The sequence below is a fragment of the Cupressus sempervirens genome, chromosome 3 (assembly GCF_028749045.1).
Source record: "Cupressus sempervirens isolate cs-2001-9-10 chromosome 3, ASM2874904v1, whole genome shotgun sequence".
Classification (NCBI taxonomy): Eukaryota; Viridiplantae; Streptophyta; class Pinopsida; order Cupressales; family Cupressaceae; genus Cupressus; species Cupressus sempervirens.
Genome location: NC_143120.1, coordinates 784,899,900 through 784,926,475, shown reverse-complemented (window position 1 = coordinate 784,926,475; position 26,576 = coordinate 784,899,900). Strand labels below are relative to the sequence as shown.

The 26,576-nt window shown below is 38.0% G+C and overlaps 1 protein-coding gene across 4 annotated transcripts in view; it reads left to right on the top strand.

Annotated features, from left to right (window-relative positions):
* The window catches only part of LOC149569141 (uncharacterized), a 180,585-nt gene that overhangs the window by 9,902 nt on the left and 144,107 nt on the right, over positions 1 to 26,576 (top strand). For 2 of the 4 annotated variants that reach the window (XM_089821915.1, XM_089821913.1), the window contains exons 4-7: positions 7,940 to 8,236; positions 8,348 to 8,469; positions 8,564 to 8,840; positions 8,948 to 9,430. The exons of the other annotated variants lie outside the window; for them this stretch is intronic. In XM_089821915.1, coding sequence (XP_089678041.1) covers positions 7,940 to 8,236; positions 8,348 to 8,469; positions 8,564 to 8,840; positions 8,948 to 9,172 — 921 coding nt within the window. In that variant the 3' untranslated portion in view covers positions 9,173 to 9,430. Of the gene's footprint in view, positions 1 to 7,939; positions 8,237 to 8,347; positions 8,470 to 8,563; positions 8,841 to 8,947; positions 9,431 to 26,576 lie in introns of those variants that run through there. 4 annotated transcript variants of the gene reach the window in all.

Here is a 26,576-nt window from a genome sequence, read left to right as displayed (position 1 = left end):
GATATCACATTTGATATCAAGAGTATTGGCTTCCTAGAATATCGACATCCGATATTCACCAAGTACTCAAAAAGGTTTTGATATCACATCTGATATCAAGAGTATTGGCCTCCCAGAATATTGACATCCGATATTCACCAAGTACTCAAATAAGGTGTGATATTGTAGTCGGAATAAAGTAACTATTGTGTTTAGTACTTGTTAAAGCTTAGTTGGGTTCGGAAGTTAAGAGGTGAGGGAATGCGTCGGTTGGTTTTCTCAACCAACTGACTCTTCTATAAGTGCTTGTAATATTGTCAATGTACTCATGATGTTTTTGGTATTAATAAAGAAACCATTTCCTCACCTACTGGTATTGTGGTATTAAAGGTACATTCTATGTTTTACTTTATGTGTATCTCAATTGCATTACTTTGTGCAATTGGCATATCTCTGTGAACTTGAGTCATATTTCCACTCTAAATTTTTGGTGCCGTTGCCTAAATCTGAACTTGGAGGTCGGCATGATGGAGTAATAGGAAGGCCCTTTGTACCACTCATCCAAGTAACAAATAGTGATGGGGAAGAGGAGGAAATAACTAGGGAAGATCAGTTGACATGTGATTTAGTGATGGCCTGGGAAGTTGCGGTTGATTAGTATGTACGAAGGGATGCCCGTGAAAGAACGGTCCTTGACGGTACGGTACGCGACGAACTTTTGGTGCCACCAGTGGTGTACGATCTCTTGGGAGATATTCCTTGCCTGTTAGCACGCGTTACGAGTTAAAAAGGAAAGAGTTGAGACACAGGGAACAGAGTAGACAAGTACTCCAACAGTTTGCCGAAAGGAAGACCAGGGAACACGAGGAACGTGAAAATTCCAAAAAGGGAAACAAACAATAAAACTGATTCATGCCTTTGATTCCAAACATATATCCTAGGCGGGTACAAGGAGAAAAAATTGAGGAAGAAGTCGTCTTGAGGACACTACGTCTCCAACAGCAGGAGGAGAGATGTTGTAACTTGAAGGGAGGACAAGGGGATTCCACGAGAATCCAAGAAGGGTTGTTCGAGCATATAATTGAAGGTATAGCAAATTTGGTCATCTTGGAGATACCGGCAAGGAAGTTGGGATACATAAATCCAGAGACATCTGCACAAAGAGATCTCCGATAGGAGCAAAGTCAAGAAGAAGAGGATATTTTCAATAATCAAGAATCAAGTTCTTCATCGAGAGCGAACTTCTAGTTAGGAGGAAGTGTGCCATCGGGAGGAGGTGCTCCATCTGGAAGAAGTGTTTCGACAGGAGGGAAAAAGCCCCACATAATGGCAATAGACTCGGAGGACCTCGCTCGCCACTGTAAAACATGCATAACAATATGACAAGCGAATGGAGAAAATGACACAGCAAAATGGCTAAAAGCTTTCCCGACCACACTAAGGGGTATTGCCATTGATTGGTATACTGATTTAGAGGCAGCAAAGAAAAACACATGGAATAATATCCGTACAGCCTTCAAGGAAGAATTCAGACTCCTGAGGGATGATGATGAAATAGTAATGAAGATTTATATCGCAAGAAAAGGGAAGAGTGAATCTGTCAAAGCCTACAGTAAAATACTGAAAGAACTGATAGGGAAACTAGACAACAAGTCGGCAGATAGACTAAAGAAATGATGGTTCATTTAAGGATTAACACCGTCCCTTAGGAAAAAGATGAAGATAGTCCCATCATCAACCTTTGGGGTTGCGTGTACTCACGCCATGGACATAGAAAGCGAGAGTAAAACTTCCAAGGCAAGAAGGCATGGAAGCGCGAGTGAAAGTTCCGAAGAAAGCGAAGAAGAATCCAAAACCATTCAAGCCTTGAGAAAAGACTTGAGGCGATTGATGAAGTGGCAGGGAGTAAAGAAGAAAAGAAAGAAGGGAGAGAACTTTGGTGCACTGATTGTGAAAAAGAAGGTAATACAAAAGGAGCATGCCTAAAGAAAGCATTTTGCGAGATTTGTCAGGTATCGGGGCACGCAATTAAAGATTGTCCCTACAATTTAAAAACACGGAGCGCTCAAGTATTTCTGACCCAAGGGGAGCAATCTACACCACCCTCCACTCCTCTGAAGAATACAAATACAGAAGCCTCACCAGGAGGATAGAAAAATAATAGGAGAGGAAGTAATAATAATAACAACAAAACAATCAATAACAACACACCCTGGCATCCAATCTAGTATGATTCCAAGGGGAGACCAATGATCCAATGTAGGAGATGCAATGAATGGGACATTTTACATGAGATTGCCAAAGTGGAGGATGACAAAATGGAAGGATGCTCTATAAATGGTGTAGGCCAGGCAGTCATGAGGATGCGAATTGCCCGAGACAGAAGGGGGTAAACATGTTAGACATTGAAGATCTAGAAGGCAAAATTCTTGCGGTCACCAGGATGCAAGCCAAAAAATTAACCTATCCAGATGCTACTACGGAGATGGAAAGATTTCATGAAGCAAAGGACATTCAAGATAGCATGGGAGAGGAAGGAAAGACAAGGTCAGAAAAACCTACTTCGAGTAGGGGTGTACCAAATATTGTGAGGCAAGTATTGGAAACTACTATCCCAGTGAAAATAGGTGATTTACTAGAAACATTACTGCAATTGCAGGTAGCACTAACACAGGGGGCAAACCCAAAAGGGACAACCTCAAAGAAAGAGAAGGAGAAGTACGGACATAAGACGTTACCCTATTCACTATAGGAATGTGGAGAACACCAGCAGTAGTGGAGATGGAGATACTAGGGTGCAAGCTTTCAAATACTATTGTTGATGGAGGTTCTAGCGTAAATGTCTTATCGAAAGAAACATGGAAGGAAATAGGGCAACCTACACTTTGGCCATCGACATTTCAACTAGTGGGAGCCAACCAACATGGAATCAAGAGTATAGGAACGCTGATGGGACAAAAAGCCATAGTTGGTACACAACAATTTTTTCTGGATTTTGTGGTTATCACTTTGGAGAAGAAAGGGTACGATGCTTTATTTGGAAGAGGATGGTTGGTTGCAACAAAAGCTACCCATAACTAGAAACAAAACACTCTATCTATTGAGTCTAAAGGGAGAAAGTACATCATAGATCTCAAGAATCAGTCAGTAAGTCAGGACTTGGCATCAGACTCCGAAGGAGAAGATTATGAAGGGATGGAACCAAATGAGGAAGGAGTGCTTAGATTAGGGGAATGCTCAGAGGATGACACAAGTTCCCTTAATGGATTATTTCACTAGTAGATGGGAGACTATGAAGTTTTCCATGCAAAATGTAATATGCTGGAAGTACAAGATTTTGAGTCGGAAGAATGATACTCGGAAGGGTACACAGAGTATAAGGAAGGTGTGGCAACTCTCAACAAGACACGTGCACACATTTTTGAAAAAGAGGTGGAATACAAGGAGGCCAAACTCTAAACTTTAAACTTGGGAGAGGTGGATTAACCTAAAGAAATTTGGACAGGGGATGATTGGGATCTAGTGCTGAAGGTGGCAGCCCTTAGAATCTTTATGGAGTATTAGGACGTATTTGCTTGGACGTACAAGGACTTGAAGGGAGTACCCCCAGAACTGTGTGTCATTGGATTCCATTGGTACCTGGAGCACAACTAGTGCGAAAAAGACCTTATAGAATGAATAAAAACTATGCAAAAAGGGTTGGGGAAGAAATCACAAAGATGTTAGAAATAGGGATAGTATTCAAAGTACAAACAAGTGAATGGGTATCTACTATAGTCATATCACTCAAGAAGGATGGCACTCAAATTCGGATGTGTAGATTTCAGATGTTTGAATGCAGTGATAATAAAAGACCCATTCCCCATTCCATTTACTGATAACATTTTGGAGGAGGTAGCCGGCCATGAGATGTATTCTTCATGGATGGATTTTCAGGGTACAATCAAATTAGCATTGCGGAGGAAGATAAGCTAAAAACTACATTTGTGGTTGAAGACAGGGTATATGCCTATAATAGGATGCCCTTTGGACTATGCAATGCACCAACCACGTTCCAGAGGGTCATACTACATATCTTCAATGGCATGTTAGTGGGGAATTTCAAAGCCTTCTTGGATGATTGGTCGGTTTACAGTTGGCAGGAGCAACAACTCAAAATTCTTGGACAATGCATGGAGAAATGTCGAAGAGCAAGACTGACCCTCAATCCGAAAAATGCAGGTGTATGGTTTCACACAGTAGACTTCTTGGGCATATTGTTTTCAAAGAAGGATTGAAGACAGATCCTGATAAGATCAAGGTGATTTTGGAAATGGAAGCTCCATCGAATGTAACAGGTGTCAAATCATTCCTGGGCCATGTAGGATACTATAGAAGGTTTATAAAAGGATTTGCTGAAGTGTCAATGCCATTGGAGAAATTAACCAGGAAAGGAGAACGATTTAGGTGGAAGGAAGAACAGGAGGACGCTTTCCAAGAACTGAAGAAAAGATTAGTTGGGGCCCCTATTCTCATATACCCCGATTGGGACAAAGAATTCCGGGTCCATGTGGACGCATCCAATTATGCAATAGGTGCCACCTTGGCACAGACAGGGAAGGAAGGGCTCGATCATCCTGTATATTTTGCAAGCAGACTCTTATCTAAAGCAGAGCGTAAGTACAGTACCACGGAGAGGAAAGCATTAGGTATGGTGTATGCAGTGCAGAAATTTAGACATTACTTATTAGCTACACCCTTTACATTTTTTCTTGACCACCAAGCACTAGTGTACTTAGTAAACAAGCCGGTGATCCAAGGGAGAGTAAGTAGATGGCTAATTCTACTACAAGAGTTTACATTTAAAATCATAGTTCGGCCAAGAAAACTCATGTAATTGCTGATCAATTGTCAAGAATCAAGTCAGGAGAAGCTTCTAGCAGTGGGGTGTGCGAGGACTTTCCAGATGCACACCTATCCCAGATCGCGGTGTTACCTCAATGGTATGAAAAAATCAGACAATATTTATGAACAACCTTCCCAAGAGAAATGCTTGTAGCGGAGAGGAGGAAAATTGCCTTAAAATGCAGCACATTTCAGGTAATTGAAGGCTTATTGTACAAAATGGGACCGGATGGAATACTGAGGAGGTGTGTGACGGAGGAAGAAATTCTAGGAGTTCTAAAAGAATCCCATGAAGGATTGGCTAGAGGTCACATGGGATTGGATACTATGGCAAGGAAGGTACTCTTGGCAGGACTTTGGTGGCCGACATTGTATGCAGATGTGAGGGAATGGGTATTGAGCTGTGACACTTGTCAGAGAGTAGGCAAACCGTTAAAAAGGGACTTCATGCCACTATTCCTGTCTCAACCACAAGAATTATTTGAACGGTGGGGACTAGACTTTGTGGGTCCCTTACTAGTAAGCAAAAACCATCGGTGTAAATACATAGCGGTGGCAATAGAGTACCTAACGAAATGGGATGAAGTACGGGCCCTTCCAAACAACACAACTCTTAGCACAACCAAATTTTTGTATGACAAAATAGTCATGAGATTTGGGATTCCACTCTACCTGACAAGTGATAGAGGAGTATATTTTGTGAATCACACCATCAAGATGATGACAAGTGAGTATAAAATTTTTCATTCCTTCTCGAGTCCTTATTATCCAAGTGCAAATGGCCAAGCAGAGCCCACGAACAAAGTAATAGTGGCAATCCTATATAAAACTTGTGGAGTAGAAGGGTAGGATTGGGAAGAACGAATTTTGGCGGTGGTCTGGGCGTACAAGACTACATATAAGGCCACTACTGGACACACTCCCTTTCATGTTATGTACAAACAAGAGGCAGTGATGCCAATGGAACATATAGTACCAAGCCTACAGGTGGCAATTCAAAATAGATTGGGCGATGAGGAGAGCCTCACACTTGCTCAATGGAGTACAGAGGTGGCCCAGCTAAGGAAATTTTTTTGGCATGACAAACATTTGAAGAAAATGAATTTTAAACAAGGGCAACTGGTACTAATAAGGTATAATGGAAAAAATGAAATAAAGCTAGGAAAATTTAAAGTCCGATGGTTAGGACCATTTAGAATATCAGAAATAAAGGAGAATGGGGCAATAAAGTTATCCTTAGTTACCGGATTCGCCCATAAACCCTCGGATCCGGATTTGGGTCCGATTTGGATCTAGATCCACGTATGGATCCGTGAGGATCTGGGCAGGATCCGTAATCCTGCTTGTGGATCCATAAGGATCCGCTGCTTGCGGATCCTTACGGATCCACAGGCAGGATTACGGATCCTACCCGAATCCTCGAGGATCCACACGCGGATCAGCGCGAATCCGTGGCAAGGCCCAAATAAAGAAGCAAAAAAGTGGGCCCAACTTCATTTTAAAATTTTTTTTTCATAAAGGCCCTAAACCCTAAAAACGACCCTCTAAATCACAATGCAAGTTCATTTACTTCTTATTTTGCTCTGTCATACTTGCTAGTTTGAAGTAAAGTGCTTGGATTCGAAGGAGATCGGTTGTGGAGCTTCAAATACCTTGCAAGAAGTGTTTAAGGTATGTATTTCAACCATATTCTTGAGTTCTTTCATAGATTATTGATTTATTTTTAGTTTTCTAAATTTTCAAGTTTTTGTGTAATTGTGAAGCATGGTTTTCTTTCACTTTTTTTTCTAGATTGCAAGAATAGAACAATGAGTAGTCAAGGCTCAGTGGGTGGGGGTGGGGCTGCATCGCCAAGCTTCAAAATTGATAAGGGGTCTCCTTTATGGAGACACACAACATGAGTCGCACAATGTCCTGGGGGTGGGGCATACATATGGAAATGTAATTTTTGCAACATACAACATAGAAGCTCCTATTCCCGAGTGAAACTACATTTTTTGGGCCCTGCGGGTGAAGGAATTCACATGTGTTAGGGTAGTGATAAGAAGGGATTACCAGCTGCACAAATAGCAGCGTTAGCAAAAGAGCAAGATGATGCTAATAGAGTAGTTGCAAAAGCAAAACGTGGTGCTTCCAAAAAAACAAATATACCAACACCATCGTCCGATCAAACAAACACAAGAACACATCCTTTTTTGCCTATGCCAACTACAAATGATGAAGATGAACACCCATCTCCACTCACCTGCAAGAGAGGCCCACTAGATAGGGCATTCCAAAATGAAAAGAGAGACATTGCTGATCAGAAAATTGGACGTTGTTTAATTGAAAATGGTGTTTCATTTAATTTTGCTAGATCACCTTATTTTAGGGAGATGGTGGAAGCAATAAATGATGCACCCCATGGTTACAAACCGCCTGGTTATGAGAAGTTGCGCACTACCATATTACATGATGAGAGGAAAAATGTAGAGGCTCAACTTCAACCAATAAGAGATTTTTGGGTTCAATCGGGTGTGTCCATTATTTCGGATGTGTGGAAAGATTGTAGAAACCATCCATTGATCAATGTTATTGCTGTATGCTCTAAGGGGGCAATGTTCTTGAAAGCAGTTGATTGTGAAGGGCAAGTGAAAGATGCAGAATTTATTTCACGCATTCTCATTGATGCCATAGAGTCAGTGGGTCCTGATAATGTTGTCCAAGTGGTCATGAACAATGCAAAAGTTTGCAGGGCTGTAGGGATAATTGTAGAGTCTAGATATGATCATATCTTTTGGACACCATGCACCGTCCACTCTCTCAATTTAGTGATGAAAGCAATACGCACCGAAATAGATTGGGTGAAAAGGATATATGAAGAAGCTGAAGAGATTCAAATGTTTGTGACAAATCACCACATGTTACAAGCAATTTTTAGGAGTTTCTCAGACTTGGAGTTATTGAAGGTAAATTTTTATATTTAATATATAATTGAATATTATTGGATTCCACAATTATTAATTTTTGTTGTTGTTTACATTAACATGTTTTAATTTTTAAATGTTTTACTAACTTGAGTTTAACATGTTCTTAGGTTGCTGAAACTTGCTTTGCCTCTCACACAATCGTCTTGAGACGACTTGTGAAGGTAAAAGAAGCATTGAAGCATATAGTCATTAGCCCCCAATGGGGCATTTGGAAGAATTCCAATACAGCAAGGGCCTTGAATGTGAGAAGAATGATACTAGATGAGGATTGGTGGGGTCTTGTGAGTTATGTGTTGGAAATCACCAATCCAATAATGGCAATGCTTCGCTTTGCAGATAGCGATGAGCCATGTTTTGGGGATATTTATGATTCCATGGATAGTATGTTGGAAAAAATTAAAATGGTAAGTTTTACGCTCTTTTACAATAATTTTTTATTTGAGAGATATCTAGATTCTAAAGTTTAGATTGACATATTCACTAATTATAATTATTATTCATATTTCATATCTTAGGTCATACAGAGGAGGGAGAATGATTCCGAGGACACCCTTTACAAGGTGGAAAAAATTGTTCATCATCGATGGAACACGATGACCACACCTTTGCACCTCCTTGCATATGCTCTATCCCCGAGGTACTATAGTTCTTATCAAATGTTTGTGCTTATTTTATCCAATGTTTGTGCTATTGATATTTGATGGTGTTCAATTGTCTTTTGTTATCCCCAGGTACTATAGTGCAGATGTACTTTGCCTTCCAGGTAGAGTGCCACCATTTAGAGATGCAGAGGTTGCAGATGGGTATAAGAGGGCACTAGCTAAGATATTCCAAGATCCAGAGATTGGGGCAATTGTGAGGAGTGAATTTGCTGCTTTCAACTCAGGTGAGGATTTCCACCCTATTGCCATAGCAGACCAAAGCAGGATGGGTGCCATCAAATGGTGGTACCTTCATGGGCAAGCCTTCACGTACCTCCAACCTCTTGCCATAAAGGTCCTATCCCAAGTAAGTTTGTAAAATTAAGCTTAAGGTTAACATTCTCAATTCCTTGAATTTATTATTTAATTTATTTATCTTGATTGTTGTATTGATAATTTTTAATTTCTCTTTAGGTTGCCAGCTCTTCTGCAGCTGAGCGGAATTGGAGTACTTACTCCTTTATCCGCTCAGTCAAACGCAACCGGTTGGCTCCAAAAAAATCAGTAGACCTTGTGTTCATTCACAACAATTTGCGCTTGTTGTCACGGAAGGATTCTAAGTACAAGAAGGGGCCCGAAAAGCTTTGGGATGTAGCACCCGAGACTCCTGATAGATATGACCATCTGGGATCTTGCTAGATCCACTTTGATTGATGTGGATGGTGAAGAGGAGGATTATGAGTTAACAATCCCCTCTACTACTAGTTGTTTGGGTTCCTCTATTGATACAGATGTAGCACTTGCAGCTCATCAGTACCCCTCTGATGCGGATTTTCTTGAAAATCCATTTGATGATTAAATAAAAAACTTTAGTGTTGACTCTTGACTCTTTTATGAGTAAATCATGTTACAAACTTTAAGTTTAATGATCTATATTTTTAATGTTACAAACTTTCACTTTCAGTAATTCAATGTGAATGTGTTGATTTTCTTTATAATCGTGAAAATAGATTAATTATCAATGTCATTGATCACGTATACTAGATTCATAGATTCATACTATGAAATGATTTAGTTTTAGAATTATGTATATTTCTCTTTTTTTCAGTATATATATATATATATGCATGAATCCTCCATGAATCATAATTGGGAAAAAAAAAAATTCCGAATCCACGGATCCGATTCACGTGCCCGAATCGGATTCGTGTCACGAATCGACAACTAAGAAGTTATCTACTCTAGATAATAAACCTATCAGAGACCTAGTAAATGGGTCTAAGCATAGTTGGAAAACTCGCCAAAGTCAAAAACTCGCCAAGCCCTCCAAAAGTTTAATTGGGAAAAACTCAGCTATTTTAAAAAAAAAACTCGAGAACCTAAAAAAATTGCTAAAATTTAATTCAAAATACATTTTTTTGCAAATTTCAATGAGAAGATGCATCTAATGAGTTCATTATAGAGAACACAATTGAAACAAATAGGAGTTTAGATATATATAAATGCATAGTGGGTACAAAATCGCATTCTCATGCGGAATGCTGATGGTGGGAAGCATAATAGTAAATAGTTTGTGTCAAACTAGAAGTAAAAACATCATTACAATCACATCTTCCTCTTCCTAGCTCTACTAGCATACTGTAACTCTCTATTTTACATAATATATATAGGCTTTTTGCCTTTTGTTTTTTATTAAAAAAAAAGGGTTTTTTCTTAAAAACTCGCCAATTTTTTGCAAAAAGTCCACGATTTTTTCTCTAGCCGAGTTGTGATTAAATTTGGGAAAAACTCACCAGTCCCAAAAAATCAGCGATTAGTAGAAACTTGCCAATTATTCAGCGGTTATGCCAAGTATTGGTCTAAGTTAAAAGCATATGAAGAAAGGTATAAACGGGCAACCAACTATTTTATAACTACGGAAGGAGGAAAGGAATAGGTAAGAAAAGCAAAAAGTGACGAAGGAGAAAATTTTAAACCTAGTCCATATAAAGAGATTGATCCACAAACTATCACCGTACTTAATGTAGCAGTAGAGGAAGCAACAACCGTACATCTTGCACTAGAAGAGGAGGGAACGACCGTATGGACATTTGTACAACTTACACAAAAAGAGGAAAGTGTGGCCGTACGAGGACATTCATTGATAGAGAAGGTTATGAAGGTGATAACCGTATGGAAGAATAGAGAAGTACGAGCGAAGGGGGTATCTGTACAAAAGATAGAGACATTCGTACGAAAGGCATCCGTATGACAGGCAAAAGAAGAAATGTCCGTACAAGGAGAAGCATTAGTATGGAATTCCATATGGGAGAGGTTATCCGTACGCGAGAAAGTGTCCGTACAACAGGAGAAATTGCAGAAATCGTCCGTACGATAGGAGGCATTTAAGAGAAAAATAGCCGTACTTACCATTTCCAATACAGGAAGTAGCTCAGGGCCGTACGGTGGTAGTCCATATACATGCCTAGTCCGTACTACATTGCCATACATGGAAGTCTTTTACAAGCAATCACATCATAAGAACGGTTGGTATAGGTGGCATATACAAACAATTAAGAAAATTTTGGAATTGACGCATCGACACACAATGGTGAAATTAAGCATAGGAAACCCGAGCAGAGGGAACATTATTGACTCCAAAAGTAAGAAACTTGCACCACTGAAAGCAAAGGAGATAAGGTAGACGACAAAAAGCAAAGGGAAAATGGCACAAAAAAACTCAGCTGAGAATATCATATTTGAAAGTGTAATGGGAAGCGAGTGTAGGGCCTAGTGGGAGAAAGCAGAAGCGGATCATCCTCTGAAGAAGGCGTTTTGCACAACAGAGGTAGATAAAATAATTTTCATGCCAATTTTTGAATTAAAGGAGTTTGAACCTATACTACAAAATTTAATCGTAGGGTATGAGAGATCATGTCATAAATCTATAGTGCAATACTTCCAGCAGTAGGTGATAGTTTCTTATTCAACAGAAGAAATAAGTAGGGTTTTCAAAATTCCCAATAGAGGGCAGGAACTGGAAAAAAACCCTTAAGACAATGGAAGACAAGAAGTGGTTGAAACTAATGTGCCGAAAAGATCTTACAAGTTTGGAATGGGAAGAAATTTTGAAGAACAGTAGGGGTCTCAAGAAATTTTTCATTGTAAATGATGAATGGCAATGTATTGTAGATTTGGTGAAAAGTGAGCTCATTGCCAGCAGCTGCACTTCAGACATTGCCCTTTGGATGTTGCCTGTAGTGGATGGACTGTATAAAGGACAAATACATAACTGGGCTCAATTTCTTTTTGACAAACTTCGGGAATTCATGGAGTTGAAACACAAGGCCTTTTACATGCCCCATTATGCTGTGGCCTTATTCTTAGAAGTAGTACGGACTTAGGTGAGTAGCGAGCATCGAGGGACATTGATACTAGCTAATAGGGTGGAACCCTACAAGTCTGCTATGACATACTGGCTCCATATGGACACCATGAGTGTGGGATCTCATAGTGGTGGTGAACCAAAGAAAAAGAAACCAAAATAGGTAGTTATGTCTGAGACACTTGAAGAGGATGAGGAGGACGAGGAGAGTTCAGAAGAGGAGGCCGGCGATACAGATTCATCTTCCTCCAACTCCCGGGAGGCAGAAATCTGCCTAAGTCACCTGTAGGGGACTCTACGAGAAGTTACTTTCTTACCAACCGTGGACGGGCCACTTCCAACTGGAATATTAGAATCTTCGTAGATTTACCATAACCACAATAACATGACTGGTGATTCCGAAAGAACTGCTACAGGAGAGATTTCCAAACCAAATCAGGAGAGAGTTGAAGAAGCAGGCGACAAGCAGCAAATTCCGACATGGGGACTCGTTGCCATACAGATTGGGGACTATTAGCATAGGGTGGATATTCAGAGGAGGACATGGCCGCTTCATGGACAAGCTGTTTTATCATTTCTAGTGGACAAGAACAATCACCGCCTCTCATGGAGGCCCTTGCAACTATGGAAGTTGCCTTTCGGGAGACTTTCTTGGAACTTCAGCAGAACAAAAGTTTGGCTAAGGCATGGGGGTTGGAAAGGCAAAATCTTCAATATCAATGGGAAGCGAAAAAAGTTTCCCTGGAGGAAGCCCGAAAGATAGAGAAAGTTGAATTGGAAAGCAAGATCGCCACAACAGAAGCAAAGATGAGGTATGCCTTAAGGGTACTGCAAGGAGTTCAGACGAAACAAAAGATAGTTGAACGTGACCTGCAATGGCTACGGGGAGCTCTGAGTACAGGGATGTCTTCCCATCCCTCTTCTTGAAATCAAAGTTATCAAGAGTATTGGCCTCCCAGAATATCGACATCCGATATTCACCAAGCACTCAAAAAGGTTTTAATATCACATCTAATATCACATCTGATATCAATAGTATTGGCCTCCCAGAATATTGACATCCGATATTCACCAAGTACTCAAATAAGGTGTGATATTGTAGTTGGAATAAAGTAAGTATTGTGTTTAGTACTTGTTAAAGCTTAGTTGGGCTGGGTAGATAAGAGGTGAAGGAATGCGTCAATTAGTTTTCCCAAACAACCGACCCTTCTATAAGTACTTGGAATATTGTCAATGTACTCATGATGTTTTTGGTATTAATAAAGAAACCATTTCCTCGCCTATTCGTATTGTGGTATTAAAGATACATTCTATGTTTTACTTTGTGTATCTCAATTGCGTTACTCTGTGTGATTGGCATATCTCTGTGAACTTGAGTCATATTTCCACTCTACAGATATCACATATGACATCACGAGTATTGGCCTCCTAGAATATCAATGATATTCACCGAATACTTAGAGTAATGGTCTCCCATAATGTTGAGATGCAAGACATTCACCATTTGATCAATCTGTTAGATCTCATAATACAAGTGGTGATCATTTGGAAGTCGTCACTTCCTCATGATGTACACAGGGGTAGGCCGATTAAAATCACATAGTCATGAGGCATATTCATGAGTCATTGTCCTCTTGATTGCTAGAATTTATTGATCACTGGAGAATCCATCACAACATGATTTACTCCCTCTTAATCAATATGATCGAGATTACCAAAGGTTGACTGAATCATATCATCTATCTACTCACTCCCTTTAAAGGTTGCTTGAAATATCAACCTCTCTCTGAGTCTTAATCTCCCTCTTTTTCCTGAAATAATATTCTCGAAGGAAAAGATGAAGGCACATTGCTCTTATGTATAGAAATACAAATAATGAGTAGACAAATGTAATACTCAATAATAATAACTACTTATCTCATATGCATCAAATAAATAATAAAGTGCCTTCATATGTGTCAAGTCAGAAGAAAAAAATGCCTACTACTATTTAGACATATGTAACTTATCTTGGGTTGTATTATGACATTCATGATGGCATCAAGTTATACTTGGATCAATCTTTCCATTATAAGGAATTATAATAATCCTTATAAAATATCAAATATTTTAATAAACACAACAACATCATTATATTATTGATTTCACCATCTTGTATATGCTTGCATTTATATAATGAAATATATAATATTGCAATTCTTCAAAAAATAACATAATACTCTATTTACTAAGAAATAAAAAATAATTTCATATACTTTATCAAAGTAATTACCTCTTAATACTCTTCTACTTAATCAATAACTCTTGTATTAGGATTGCATATGACTTGATAATCCAACTTTTAAAATAATTATATTACATATAATCAATATATCTATATATATTTCATAATTATTTCATTTACTAAGACAAAACATCGTACCTTTTCCCCTTACCTCAAGGATGTGTCATTAGGTCGAAGGGGGTCCTTTTAACAATAGTGTTGCAAAATGGTACCTTGCCCCTTTTCTAGGTATATGGTGCTTGATGCCTTAAATATTATAATATTTATCTTCTTATACCTTGGTCGAATGTTCCCTTGGCAATCCCACTTCATAGAAGAGGAAAGGTTTTGAACAATCTCTCTATGTCACGAGTAGCTTGCTTCCTAACATGTATGCGCCAAGGGTAGGCATAAAGAAGGATATGATGGAAATCCCTGCAATTTTGAGGAGAATACCAACTTTGAACATGTCACTTGTGTCAATATATTCATTAAATCAAATGTCGATGACATTGGATCTTGCATCCATAACCCGCCGATATCCACTTATGATGTGGGACTTGTGACTGTATTGGTTTATTGTTGGACTTGTACACAGTCCTTAAGTAGACTTGCCCGCTATCCTCTCTGCATTGCCACATTTGACGAATCTGAATTCTTTAGAGCTAGGTAAACCACATTGACAGGGGTGAGTTTAAAATATGATAAAATTAAGTCTCAATACTGATACGTGGTATTGACAAATACATCATTCATGGATATGTATGTTGACGGAGTCTCTTTCACGATAGTATTCAATGCTACATAGCATTAGCTAGTGAAAGCACGTGGAGTTGTTTCCGAGACTTCCTCATCCCATGCTGGAAGATCTTGGTTGCAGCCACGCTCCTTGTATTCATCATTGCAAGGATTAATGTTTTTCATCGCATTATATATATCAATCATTGACTTTTCATTTAATATCAATGTCAATTGATATTCATTTCATTGCTCATTATTCCAGACATCTTTTGATTTTGACTAATGATTACTCCCATGTCTGATTTCTTTCTTATATGATCTGCATTTTTACATTTGCAAACTAGGCTCTGATACCATGTTGATTTTCATGGATCTTTTGCAAATGTATTAGCACTGCTGTTATATTCGGTATATGTTTTCCACTTTGCAACAATCTCTTATTTAATGGTAACAACATAATTATATAATTTATTATTTAATTAAACTACACACATAAGTGTGCATACATACATACATACATACATACATACATACATACATACATACATACATATATATATATAACTTCAGTTTTAGACTCAAAATTTATTTGGTAAACTGAAGCTACCAAACATTAACAATTTGAAACTTTTCTTATTATCCATTACTCACAAGTATGTCCACTCTTCTCTTTAGACTTTGTCGTTTAGTCATTTTCTTGAGACTGGGATCTTTCACTTGCATATATCTTTTATACTCTCTTTATTTTCTTACTATCACCACACACTTTCCTGATCATAGCAAACCATTGCGTCTGTCTTCCAACGTATACTATGAAAATCCTCTCTCTTGGCACAGTCCTTTGTTCTGTTTGTGATGAAAATGTCACTGACCTTGAGTGTGTCCGATGTTTGCCACTGTGGACTGTTTAAGAATCTTGAAGTTTGCAAAAAAAAAAAAAACTTTGAATACCTTCAAATGAGTCAAGTTATAGCCCCAATACTTCTTGGTTTTCAAAGTATCAAAACCTGACTGTTATATCAGTACAAAAATAAGAAATCCAATCTATGACAGGACCTGTCTTAATGTAACTTCCAACTAAATTAATCTAAAACCCAATTAAATTAATCTAAATTAACCTTAAACTTATCTTTAAATAAAAAACATAAGAATAAAATACCCAAAAAAATGCTGGCGTGGACTGAATTCAAGCATAAACAGACAAAACGTGGATTGATACGAAAGAACTGCAACCTATTGTTTAAAAACATTTCCTCCAATTCTCTGAACAGATAATTTGAGGGCATATAAAACTGGCCCTTCCTTTAACCGGAAATCTTCTTTTAGTTTTTCATTTCTTGATATTCACAGGGACTCCTCAACCTTGGCAGCAGCCAGTGACAAGATAATTCTGTCTCATGGGAATGGATGATGTTCGTGCAACAACCGCTGGCAAAGATAATACTTGGGAATGTTGAAGGGCCAAGCTACTTAGGTACAATAATAGTATCCTCTTTTAAAAAGTTTCCCTGTTTAGTGACATTGTGTTTTGATCATTGGGTGTTTGTGGATTGCATTGGTTAGAAACTAGGGCATGTGGTATCCTCTATCTTTTCTTCTGTGTCTTCTTAAACCATCAACCCTATTCTTTGCTTTGCAAACTCCACTGTGATTAGTTGTGTTCCAAGTCCCTCTGTTTTCTTGAATTATGTTGGGTGTGTGCTATCTAATTGGGCATGTATTGTTTTTAGGCTTCTTATTGTTTATCTGTGAAAATGGTACATTTAAGTTTCCCTCTTTCTGTTATGGAGATTTAGGAAGTTCTTTCTGGGTGCAAGGTTTGAGCTTGTTTGTTTGCTAGTTATCTGGAGTTGACTCTTAACTACACGTTTTGTACATAAGCAATTAAAAACTTCGAACCTTCTCTTTTACCACATAAAAGGTAATAATCACAATCCTTATATTATGATTTGTGAACTATCATCATATAGCTTCACTTAAACCACTATCACTCTTGTGTGGACTGAATTTTTTTAAAAAGATCTGTCGTTCATGTTCTATGCTTTTTGCTGTCCACTCCTTGTCTTTGCTCTGACACTGTATTGCCATATCCATGACTGCTTTAGAATATGTCTTTTCGTCCTTTGAGGACTGTTATACTTTTGCCATTTTATGACTTTCCTTTGTCATTTTTGCTCATGGACAGTCCTTACTAAGATTTTCCACTTCTTTCTTCTATTCAATATCCAATGGTTTAACTTTGATGACTTCTCTGTCACACATCTCAAAACTGTCCTGTATCAGGACGTTTTGGCCTGCAACTTGTAGTTTCACATTCCCTCATCATTGTGAGTTTTGTCCTTTTATCACTATCATTAACATCTGACAATAGTGTGAGGTCTGCATTTGTGGCTGTTGACTTCGCATTTGCTATCATAGAAACTTTATAATTTAGGGTATTAATCACTGTTCTTTGACAAGTTTCAATGCTTCTTGTCTGTATTTACATGAAAATTATCATATATTCATCACAATACATGTAATTCAATGTGCTATGGTTTATTTTCTACAAATCATGCTCCTTTTAACATCATTTGTTAAGAAATTCCATCCTCAACACCTCGTACTTGTCAGGGTCCCTGCAATACTAAGGGTTATTGAGCTTTTAATTTTCTTTCAAACTCATCACAGGGGCTATTACTTATTGCCAACTTTGATATTGTCATAGACTCTTAACTCTAATCCTATAACCATAGATCCACCCTTAAGCTTTCACAGGATTGATCTATCTATTTGAAACTTTGGCTATTTTCCAGTTCTCACAAGATTTCATCTATTAGTCATTTGCCTGAACCTGAGATCTTTATCTGGCATAAATCTTTTATACTCTCTTCATTCTCTTACTATCATCGCACACTTTCATGATCGTATTAAATCATTGTAACTGTCTTCCAAACAATATTATGTCAGTAATCCCTTTTGACACAACTCTTTACTCTTTTTATGATAAAATTGTCACTGACCTTGAGTGCATCCAATGTTTTCCATTGTAGACAGTTTGTCATTCTACTTTACAGAGTCTATTTAAGAATCCTGAAGTTCGCAAACGAACATTTCTTTAAATGTTTTCACTTAAGTGGACTTATGGCTTCAATACCTATCAGTTTGCAAATTATATAAACCCCACCGTTATATCAGTGCAATAATAGAAAATACATCTATGACAGTCTGTGTCTTCTTCAAACTGCCAACTGCTTTGTCCTTACAACATATCTATTTTTCGTTACTTCATTGTACCCTTTCATGATGAGTCAAAGTGCTCAATGCTCCTCCTCGAAACCTTGATTTACCATGTTGTCCTTGCCCATAAAGTACTACCTTTGAGTCTTCTTTTATTTGTTATTCTTCATTGCTTCACATTGCCCACCCTTGATGATTCAAAGTGCTCAATGCTCCTTGAAACATTGTTCTATACTGTAATGCGATCTTTTTCTGGATAAAATTGTGTGAATCCTTTTTGTTTGACCTTTCGAATCACTCACCCTGATTCGTCACAGGGAAGGATTATGTGAAAAATACCATGCAGAATAGCTTTAAATAGGTTATAGGATGTGAAAAACAATAAAAAATCATTAAATAAAGAAGCCAATCATATTTGAGAAAGAATAAAAAATTGTAATAATACAGAACAAGAGAGGAAGTAAAGTGAAATAAATAAGTATGAAAAGAAAAGAAAAAAATAAAAATAAAGAATCAAGACAATTTAGGAACACTACAACCAAGAGACTTCTCCAAAGGAATTAGAAACCTAAAAACCAAAAAAGAAGAATAAAGAAGCATCCAAATAAAAACACATAAGAAAATTCAATAAACTGAAAATCGTTTCACTTACAATAAATGAACCATGAACCTCAAAATTAGGAAACACATAGGCACCATAAAATGAAAAAAATGAGAGAGAAAGAACCCAAACAAAAATGAAACAATAAAATTAAGGAGACACTAAAAAGGTAAATGACTCAAAAAGAAAAAATATTTAATAACAAAAATAACAAACACAGACACAAAAATAATAAGATAGAAAAAAAAAAAAAAAAACAAACTTTTTTGACAAAAAAACAAGAAAATAAAAAATAAAAAATAATAAAAAAGGAATGGAACATAAAAAGAAAAGAACATAAAATATAAGCCAAAGTAAAAATTTGGAATTAATTTAAAAAATAAAAAGAAAGAAAAAGAAAAGAAAAGAATATGGTAAAACAAGAAAATGGCACAGAAAGACAAAAAAGCCCAAATAAACAAGAGAAAATAAACTCATAAGTAAAAGGCAAGGAAAAAACTATTATATTAGAGTAAAGGTGAAATGTAAACAAAAATAGCTAAAATCGTTAGGATTGATTTTATTTATTTATTGATTTTCTATCTTATTATTTTTGACTTTATGTGTTTGTTATTTTGTTTTATTTCTTCTTTTTTGAGTCTCTTGCCTTTTTTTATCTCTTTAATTTTCTTGTTCTTTCTCTTTATCGTTTTTTGGTTTCATTTTATAGTGCTTTTGTATTTTCCTAATTTTCAGGTTTGTGACTGATTTATTGTAAGTGAAGCATTTTTTAACTACTTGTATTTTCTTATGTGTTTTTATTTGATGCTTTTTTTTGTTCTTTTTTTCCTTTTTCAGCTTCTAATTACTTTAGGGAGATCTCTTTGTTATAGTGTTTTTCTTGTTTCTAAATATTCTTGGTTCTTTATTATTTTATTTTTATTTTCTTTTCATGTTTCTTTATTTTTACTTTATTTATTTTTACCTCATGTTTTTCCTTGTTCTTTATTTTGATAATTTTTTAAACCTTTGTCAAATATGATTGGTTTCATTATTTTATAAATATTCATTCTTTCTCACATCCTGCAACCGCTATTCTGCATGGTATTGTTCAAATAATCCTTCCTGATGATGAATCATTGGGAGTGATTCAAAATGTCTAAAGAAAAAGATTCACAAAGTTTTATCCAGAAAAGATTGCATTACATATTATGGAATTTTTGCCCTATATTCTTTTAAAAACACTCTATTATGACTTCTAACCTCTATGTTCCATGTTGTCCCTACCCATAAAGTTTTGCCTTTGAATGTGCTTTGAATTGGTAATACAGGGCCTTGACCTTTATTGAAACCTTATTCACTTGTGTAAACTCCCACTAGGTGCTCTTCGAATGTTGTAATCAATTGTTCCAACAATAAATATCTGATCCATGTTGTCAGATGGTAAGAGTATTTGATCTTAGAAAAGAAAGAACATGTTCTGCTAGGATGATGATCAGCATTATAATTACCACCACATAACTAGTAAGAAAGGTGTTCATTGACATCCAGGGCTTCACTAAGTAGACAAGAAGCTGTCCTTTATAAGTCAATTACCAAACATCTGCAGACTAGAAATACTAAACCCAGATACTCTAAGATTTCTACAAAGCGATCATGCAAAACTAAGCAGATCAAATTGATGGAGCAAACAATGTAATCAGTGCTGGAACAAGCAAGACAAATAGGATATGAAACAAGTTATGAAGTTTGAATCAACCAAATATTCTCTCAACACGAGCCCTCCGTTCTCATCGATTCCCTATAGTTGTCTATATTCCAGTATGCTTCATCTAAGCCACTAAATATAGATCCAGTTTCACTATATGTGTATTCTGTACATACTCTAGAGTACAGAAGCATGTATGCACCTTCTGCCCTTACTGTATCAATCATTACAGGCTGTTCCTTGGTATCACTAGTTTTGTGTCAGGTCCAGTGCAAGTCTTTTACATAACATACATAATGCTAAGAAAGGGAACTGTTCTAAATATCTAAATGCTTATAGCATTTATAAGGGTGGTTTATCAACAGTTCCACTTATATAGAGAACATATCTAGAAATTTTTGGAAAGTAACATGGTTGTTTAGTTTGCCAAAGTTTCCATTCTAAAGTTTTCAGTACAGTAGTAGGAATGTTTGGAGCTTCATGCACAACCAAGCACTTTTTGGCTTTTGCATAGGACTTGCATCTGCTTGGTGTATATATCTCCCTTGACATAAATAATTTTCAATTCACCACTTCAATACTCATGCCTATGGTAAACTGAGATGTCTTTATATGAGTTGTCCAAAACTTCATGCTTCTTGATACAACTGGTTCATAGGGTTAATCTCCAGAAAATTTGTCTGTGCTGCTGCCAGCAAGGTTAACCTATTACAATAATAGATAAGTCGTCTATTATTAGTTAATGGTTATCTTGTAAATAACTTAAGCTTTAGTTTGCTTTCGTTTTTTGCTTTCTCTAGAATAGAATGTTTCTATTCTTTTCGTTCATTCTTTTGTATAAATTGACCTCTCGGTCTCTGTTAATAACAAACAAGTATTTACCAATTACCTTGTAATATGGTATCAGAGTGAATACTTAAATTTTTTTCAAAATTTTTTCAGTTGAATTTCTCAAAAACCCGTCTAGGGTTTTCTACGTGGAGAAATTCAAATCAGACTAAGCTTGGAGAAATTCGAGCTAGGGTTTGAACCCCCTATGCAAATTGCTTCTTCAGCTACTCGTGTTTTTTATCTTGGAAAATCGCTCGGCCCACGTGTTTCTTCTGCTCCAAAACAGTGAGTTGCGACTCATTTTTCTCCTGCAAAATCGCGTGGAAACTCGAGTTGCAAGACGGGTCTGTTTGAGGAAAAAAGACACGAGTTGTGGACTCGTTTTTTTCTGCAAATCGCGGCCTGCGTCTCCATTTTTTTTTTAGAACAAAGAACGTACCTTTTTTTTTGATCTTGTGACTTTCAGGCATCGACCTTCAATCTCTCTACCGTCCATGCAAAAAAATGCCTCAGTTCTGAAGAAAAACAGGCATTTTTTGACCTCCTTGGCCGCTGACTGATATTTTGCTCGAAACCCTAATTTTTGGGTTTGGAAATTTTTTTTGTTTGTAGATTCTTGGTGGGTTTTTCGAGAGCTCAACTGGGTTGTCGTCCATTTTTTTTGGGTGCTTCGATTTTCGTGCCTCAATTTTTGAGCTAGCGGATCCAAAAAATGACAGTAGATTCCTTCTGGGTTTTTCGAGCTTTCTTTTGGGTCACTCTGATTCTTCTGGGTCTTCTGTATTTTTGCCTTGAAGAATGTGCCTCCACAGATTTTCATAGTTTTTCATTGAAAAACGTGCCATGGCATCTCTGACAAATATTCTGCTCAAGCATAACTGCAAATTCAATGGTCACAATTATGGAACCTGGAAGCAATGCATCATCGCAATTTTTGAATATCAGAACACCGATTAACTTGTTCTGGGTGTTACGAAGCGTTCGACTTCTTCGGGTCCTGATCAAGATACATGGGATCTAAATAATCGAGAGGCAGTTATGCTTCTAAAATTATCAGTGGCTGATGATCAGCTTTCTCAGATTCCATCCGGCAAGACAGCTGCCAAAATCTGGACACATCTTAAAGGTCTTCATGAGACTTCCGACAAGAGCAGAGTCTTCTTTCTGAAAAACACTCTGTTTTCTATTGTCATGGACGAGCGCACCACGCTATAGGCACACTTGAATCGGATTCAGGAAATCCGTGATCAGCTACTTGCCATTGATCGCAAGATGGAGGAAGAGGATATTGTCGTAATCACTCTTCGAAGTTTACCAAAATCCTATGAGCATTTTATCGAGACTCTCAACATCACATCTACTGGTGTTGATCTGAAGTTCACTGATCTCTGCACCCTGCTGCTTCAGCAAGATCAATGGAAAACAATAGTTCGGTAGCAGCTCCAGTTCCACCTCCACTGAGCAAGCCTTTGCTGTGAAATCCTTTCAGAAGGATAAGGGCAAGTTTCAACAACCATCTTAGTAGAAGTCTTCTGCTCCAGCATCCGATGGTACTAGAAGGAAGAACATTCAATGCAACTATTGCCACAAGTATGGTCACATGAAGGTTGAATGTTGAAAACGCTTAGCTGCCCAATCTAAGCAATTGGGTTTGCAACCCAAAGCGAACAGTGCAGAGCATACTGAGCAAGCAGAATCTGCCTTTTACGCCTTTATGGCTAAAAAACCTACAGATCATGTGAAGTCATCTGCTTGGTACATTGATTCAGGTGCCTCTCGACATTTCACTCATCACAGAGACTGGTTTACTGACTACTAGCCTTATTCAGGTTCTGTTATTTTTGGTGGCGGAGAAGAGTACATGGTTGTCGATAAAGGCAACATTCAGATTTAGTTTGTGAGGAGGAATCTCATATTTCTTGATGTATACTACGTTCCAGGGATGGAACTCAATCTACTCTCAGTCAGTCAGTTGTTGCGACATTCTCCACACTTGGCAGTCACCTTCAGTTCACATCGGTGCACCATCACTGATTGGGCGACTAAGTCTACTATTGCAGTAGGTCTTGAGGATCATGGTCCTTTCAAACTTACTGATTCTGGTGATTCTTAGGACTTAGCTATGGCTGCTCAACGATCTTCTATCAGCACACTTTGGCATCAGCGATATCGGCACTTAAATGTACATTATCTCTCACAGCTTGCTCGGGATGAGCTTGTTCTTAGTTTGCCAGAGATTCAGACTCAACACCTTGGAGTTTGTGACGCATGTTAGGTTGGGAAGCAACATCGCACATTGTTCACCAATGGTGATTCTTGGCAAGCTTCTCAGGTACTTCAGCTTGTTCATGCCAATATTTGCAGCCCTATGGCCACTCCTGTTCTTGGGTCCAGGTATTTTCTGTTGTTTGTAGATGATTTCAGTAGAAAAATGTGGGTGTATTTCCTTAAAAAGAAATCAGATGCATTTATTGTATTTCAGAAGTTTAAACCCTTTGTTGTTTTCTCCAGCTTCTTGGATACACATGGCATCAAACGCCAGTTAACCACACCCCAGACGCCACAATAGAACAGTGTAGTTGAACATCGGAACAGGACAATCATTGAGATGGCTTGTTCCATGCTCGAATACAGACATGTTCCGAAGCAGTTAACACTGCAGTTTATTTGTTGAACCGGTCACCCACAGTGGCGGTCAAAGGTAAAACTCCGGAAGAGGCCTGGTCAGGTTGCAAGCCCAGAATCAGTCACCTGAAGGTTTTTGGCTCTCTTGCTTTTGTTTGGATCCCTGATGCTTCACGCACCAAGTTGGATGCCAAGAGTCAGAAACCGATTCTTGCTGGATATAGTAGTCTTCACAAAGCCTACCGCCTAATTGATGTTGAGACATTTCATCTCATATACAGCCGTGATGTAGTCTTTGATGAGTAGCAAGGATCATTCATGCCTGTTTCTCTTGTTCTTGATCCAACAGACCAGCCTATGATGGCTCATGATTTGGGAGTTCGACTTCCATTAGGTCCACCTGATGGGAGGGCTCTAGTAGCTATTGCAGCTCTAGTTATTCCAGTGATACTTGTACAGACACCTCCGACTTCTCCTGCAAGATCACCTCGCTTTGTAGATGCTTCACCTGAGTTTGATCCAGTTTCTTCTGATGAGGATCTTGCTGATCAAGCATCTCCTAGTACTACTGTTGGTCCTTCTCTCCGGCTTAAGTGGTGGGCTAAGACACTTGCTGATCTTCGTGATGATGAGCTCATTGATGGGAGAACTACTCGAAAAAAGAGCAAAACTACAGATTCTATTAACTTTTCTCTTATGGCCAACATTCATAGTGTGTTTGAACCTCAAACATATTCCGAGGCTAAAGGAATTCTAGAGTGGGAACAGGCCATGACATCTGAACACCAGAGCCTGTTGAAGAACAACACTTGAGTCCTTTCTGATCTTCCACTAGGGAAGAAACCCATTGGCTGCAAATGGGTCTACAAAATCAAATACAAATTAGATGGTAATTTGGATAAGTACAAATCTCGTTTAGTGGCGAAGGGCTTTTCTCAGCGTCAGGGCATTGATTATGAGGAGACCTTTGCTCCTACTGCAAAGATGAGCACCATCAGATTAGTCCTAGCCATGGTAGCACAATTTGGTTGGAAGGTCCATCAGATGGACGTAAAGAGTGCTTTCCTGAATGTTGATCTCCATGAAGAGGTCTACATGACACAGCCTCCTGGTTTCAAGGTTGCTGGTAAAGACCATCAGGTTTTCAGATTGGATGATCTGATCATCATTGGCAGTTCGGCATCTTTGATTCAGGGAATCAAATAGAACTTATGCCAGTCTTTTGATATGACTGACCTTGGGCTCATGGATTATTGCTTAGGTGTTGAAGTTTGGCAACAATCTTTTGGTATATTCATCTCTCAGTCCAAATATGCCAGGGCCCTGTTAGACAAATTCCAAATGTAGGATTGCAAACCTGCATCTACACCTATGGAGAAAGGTCTCAAATTATCAACAAAGACTGATTCTCCTTCTGTTGATGATACTACATACAGGAAACTAGTAGGCAGCCTCATCTACCTCTCTGCTACTAGGCTTGATATCAGCTTCGCAGTCAGCTATATTTCACGCTTTATGACAGCTCCTAAGGCTGATCATTGGATAGCAGCAAAGCGTGTGCTTCGTTATGTGAAGGGCACTTTAGATTATGGACTTCTGTACTCTCGGAGTTCTAATCCTTAAACTCAGTGGGTTCACAGATTCAGATTGGGCAGGCTCTATTGATGATAAAAAGTCAACATCTGGATATGTGTTCAGTTTGGGATCCGGTGCAATCACATGGACCAGCAAGAAGCAGTAGACAATTTCTCTCTCTTCTACAGAGGCTGAATACAGAGGGACTGTTAAGGCAGGATGTGAAGCTGTTTGGCTTCATCGGATGCTTGGGGATATGCAGATGTCACCAATAGGACCGACTCCTCTGTTTGTTGATAACGAAGGTGTTATCAAGTTAGCACGGAATCCAGTCTTCCATGAACGAACCAAGCATGTGGATGTTCATTGTCATTACATACGACAACTGGTTGAAGATGAGACTATAGATCTGCAGTATGTTCCTACCTCAAATCAGACTGCAGACATTCTCACCAAGCCTCTTGGTCCTGATAAGTTTGTCAAATTCAGAGGACAGCTTGGTGTGTTCGATGGATTAACCATTAAGGGAGGGTATTACAATAATAGATAAGTCGTCTATTATTAATTAATGGTTATCTTGTAAATATCTTAAGCTTTAGTTTGCTTTCGTTTTTTGCTTTCTTTAGAATAGAATGTTTCTATTCTTTTCACTCATTCTTTTGTATAAATTGACCTCTTGGTCTCTGTTAATAACAAGCAAGTATTTACCAATTACCTCGTAATATAACCATTCTTAGGCTGGCCATTTATTAAGTTGTTTTTTAGACTTTCTCATGAGATGCTTAATGTCTATGCAGTTACATATGACTGTCCCATTGTTTATGATCTCTACTTTGCAAACTCTATGACAACTTTGTTAAACAAAATGAAAGCATGTTAATTCAAATACAGCATGAAAAAGTGAAACCTAGCCTAAAAACCCCTATTTTTGGTTATCTCTCACACAAAGAAGCTCAGTAAGAGTGTCATACACACATCTTCCATGAGAAGCAAAGCATATGGTATAGCAAACACTTACAATTTTGTCATTAAAATCCTCCACGTGTGTGAGGTGTTCCAGTCGTGAATGGACACGTATTTGTTGACCCTTTCAACTAACACTGCAACTGTTCAAATGCTTTTTTAAATCTTTCATTAAAGCCTAGGTGCCATTATAGCTCCATGCTGCTACTTGTAAAGAGAGCAAGAGAAACTAGG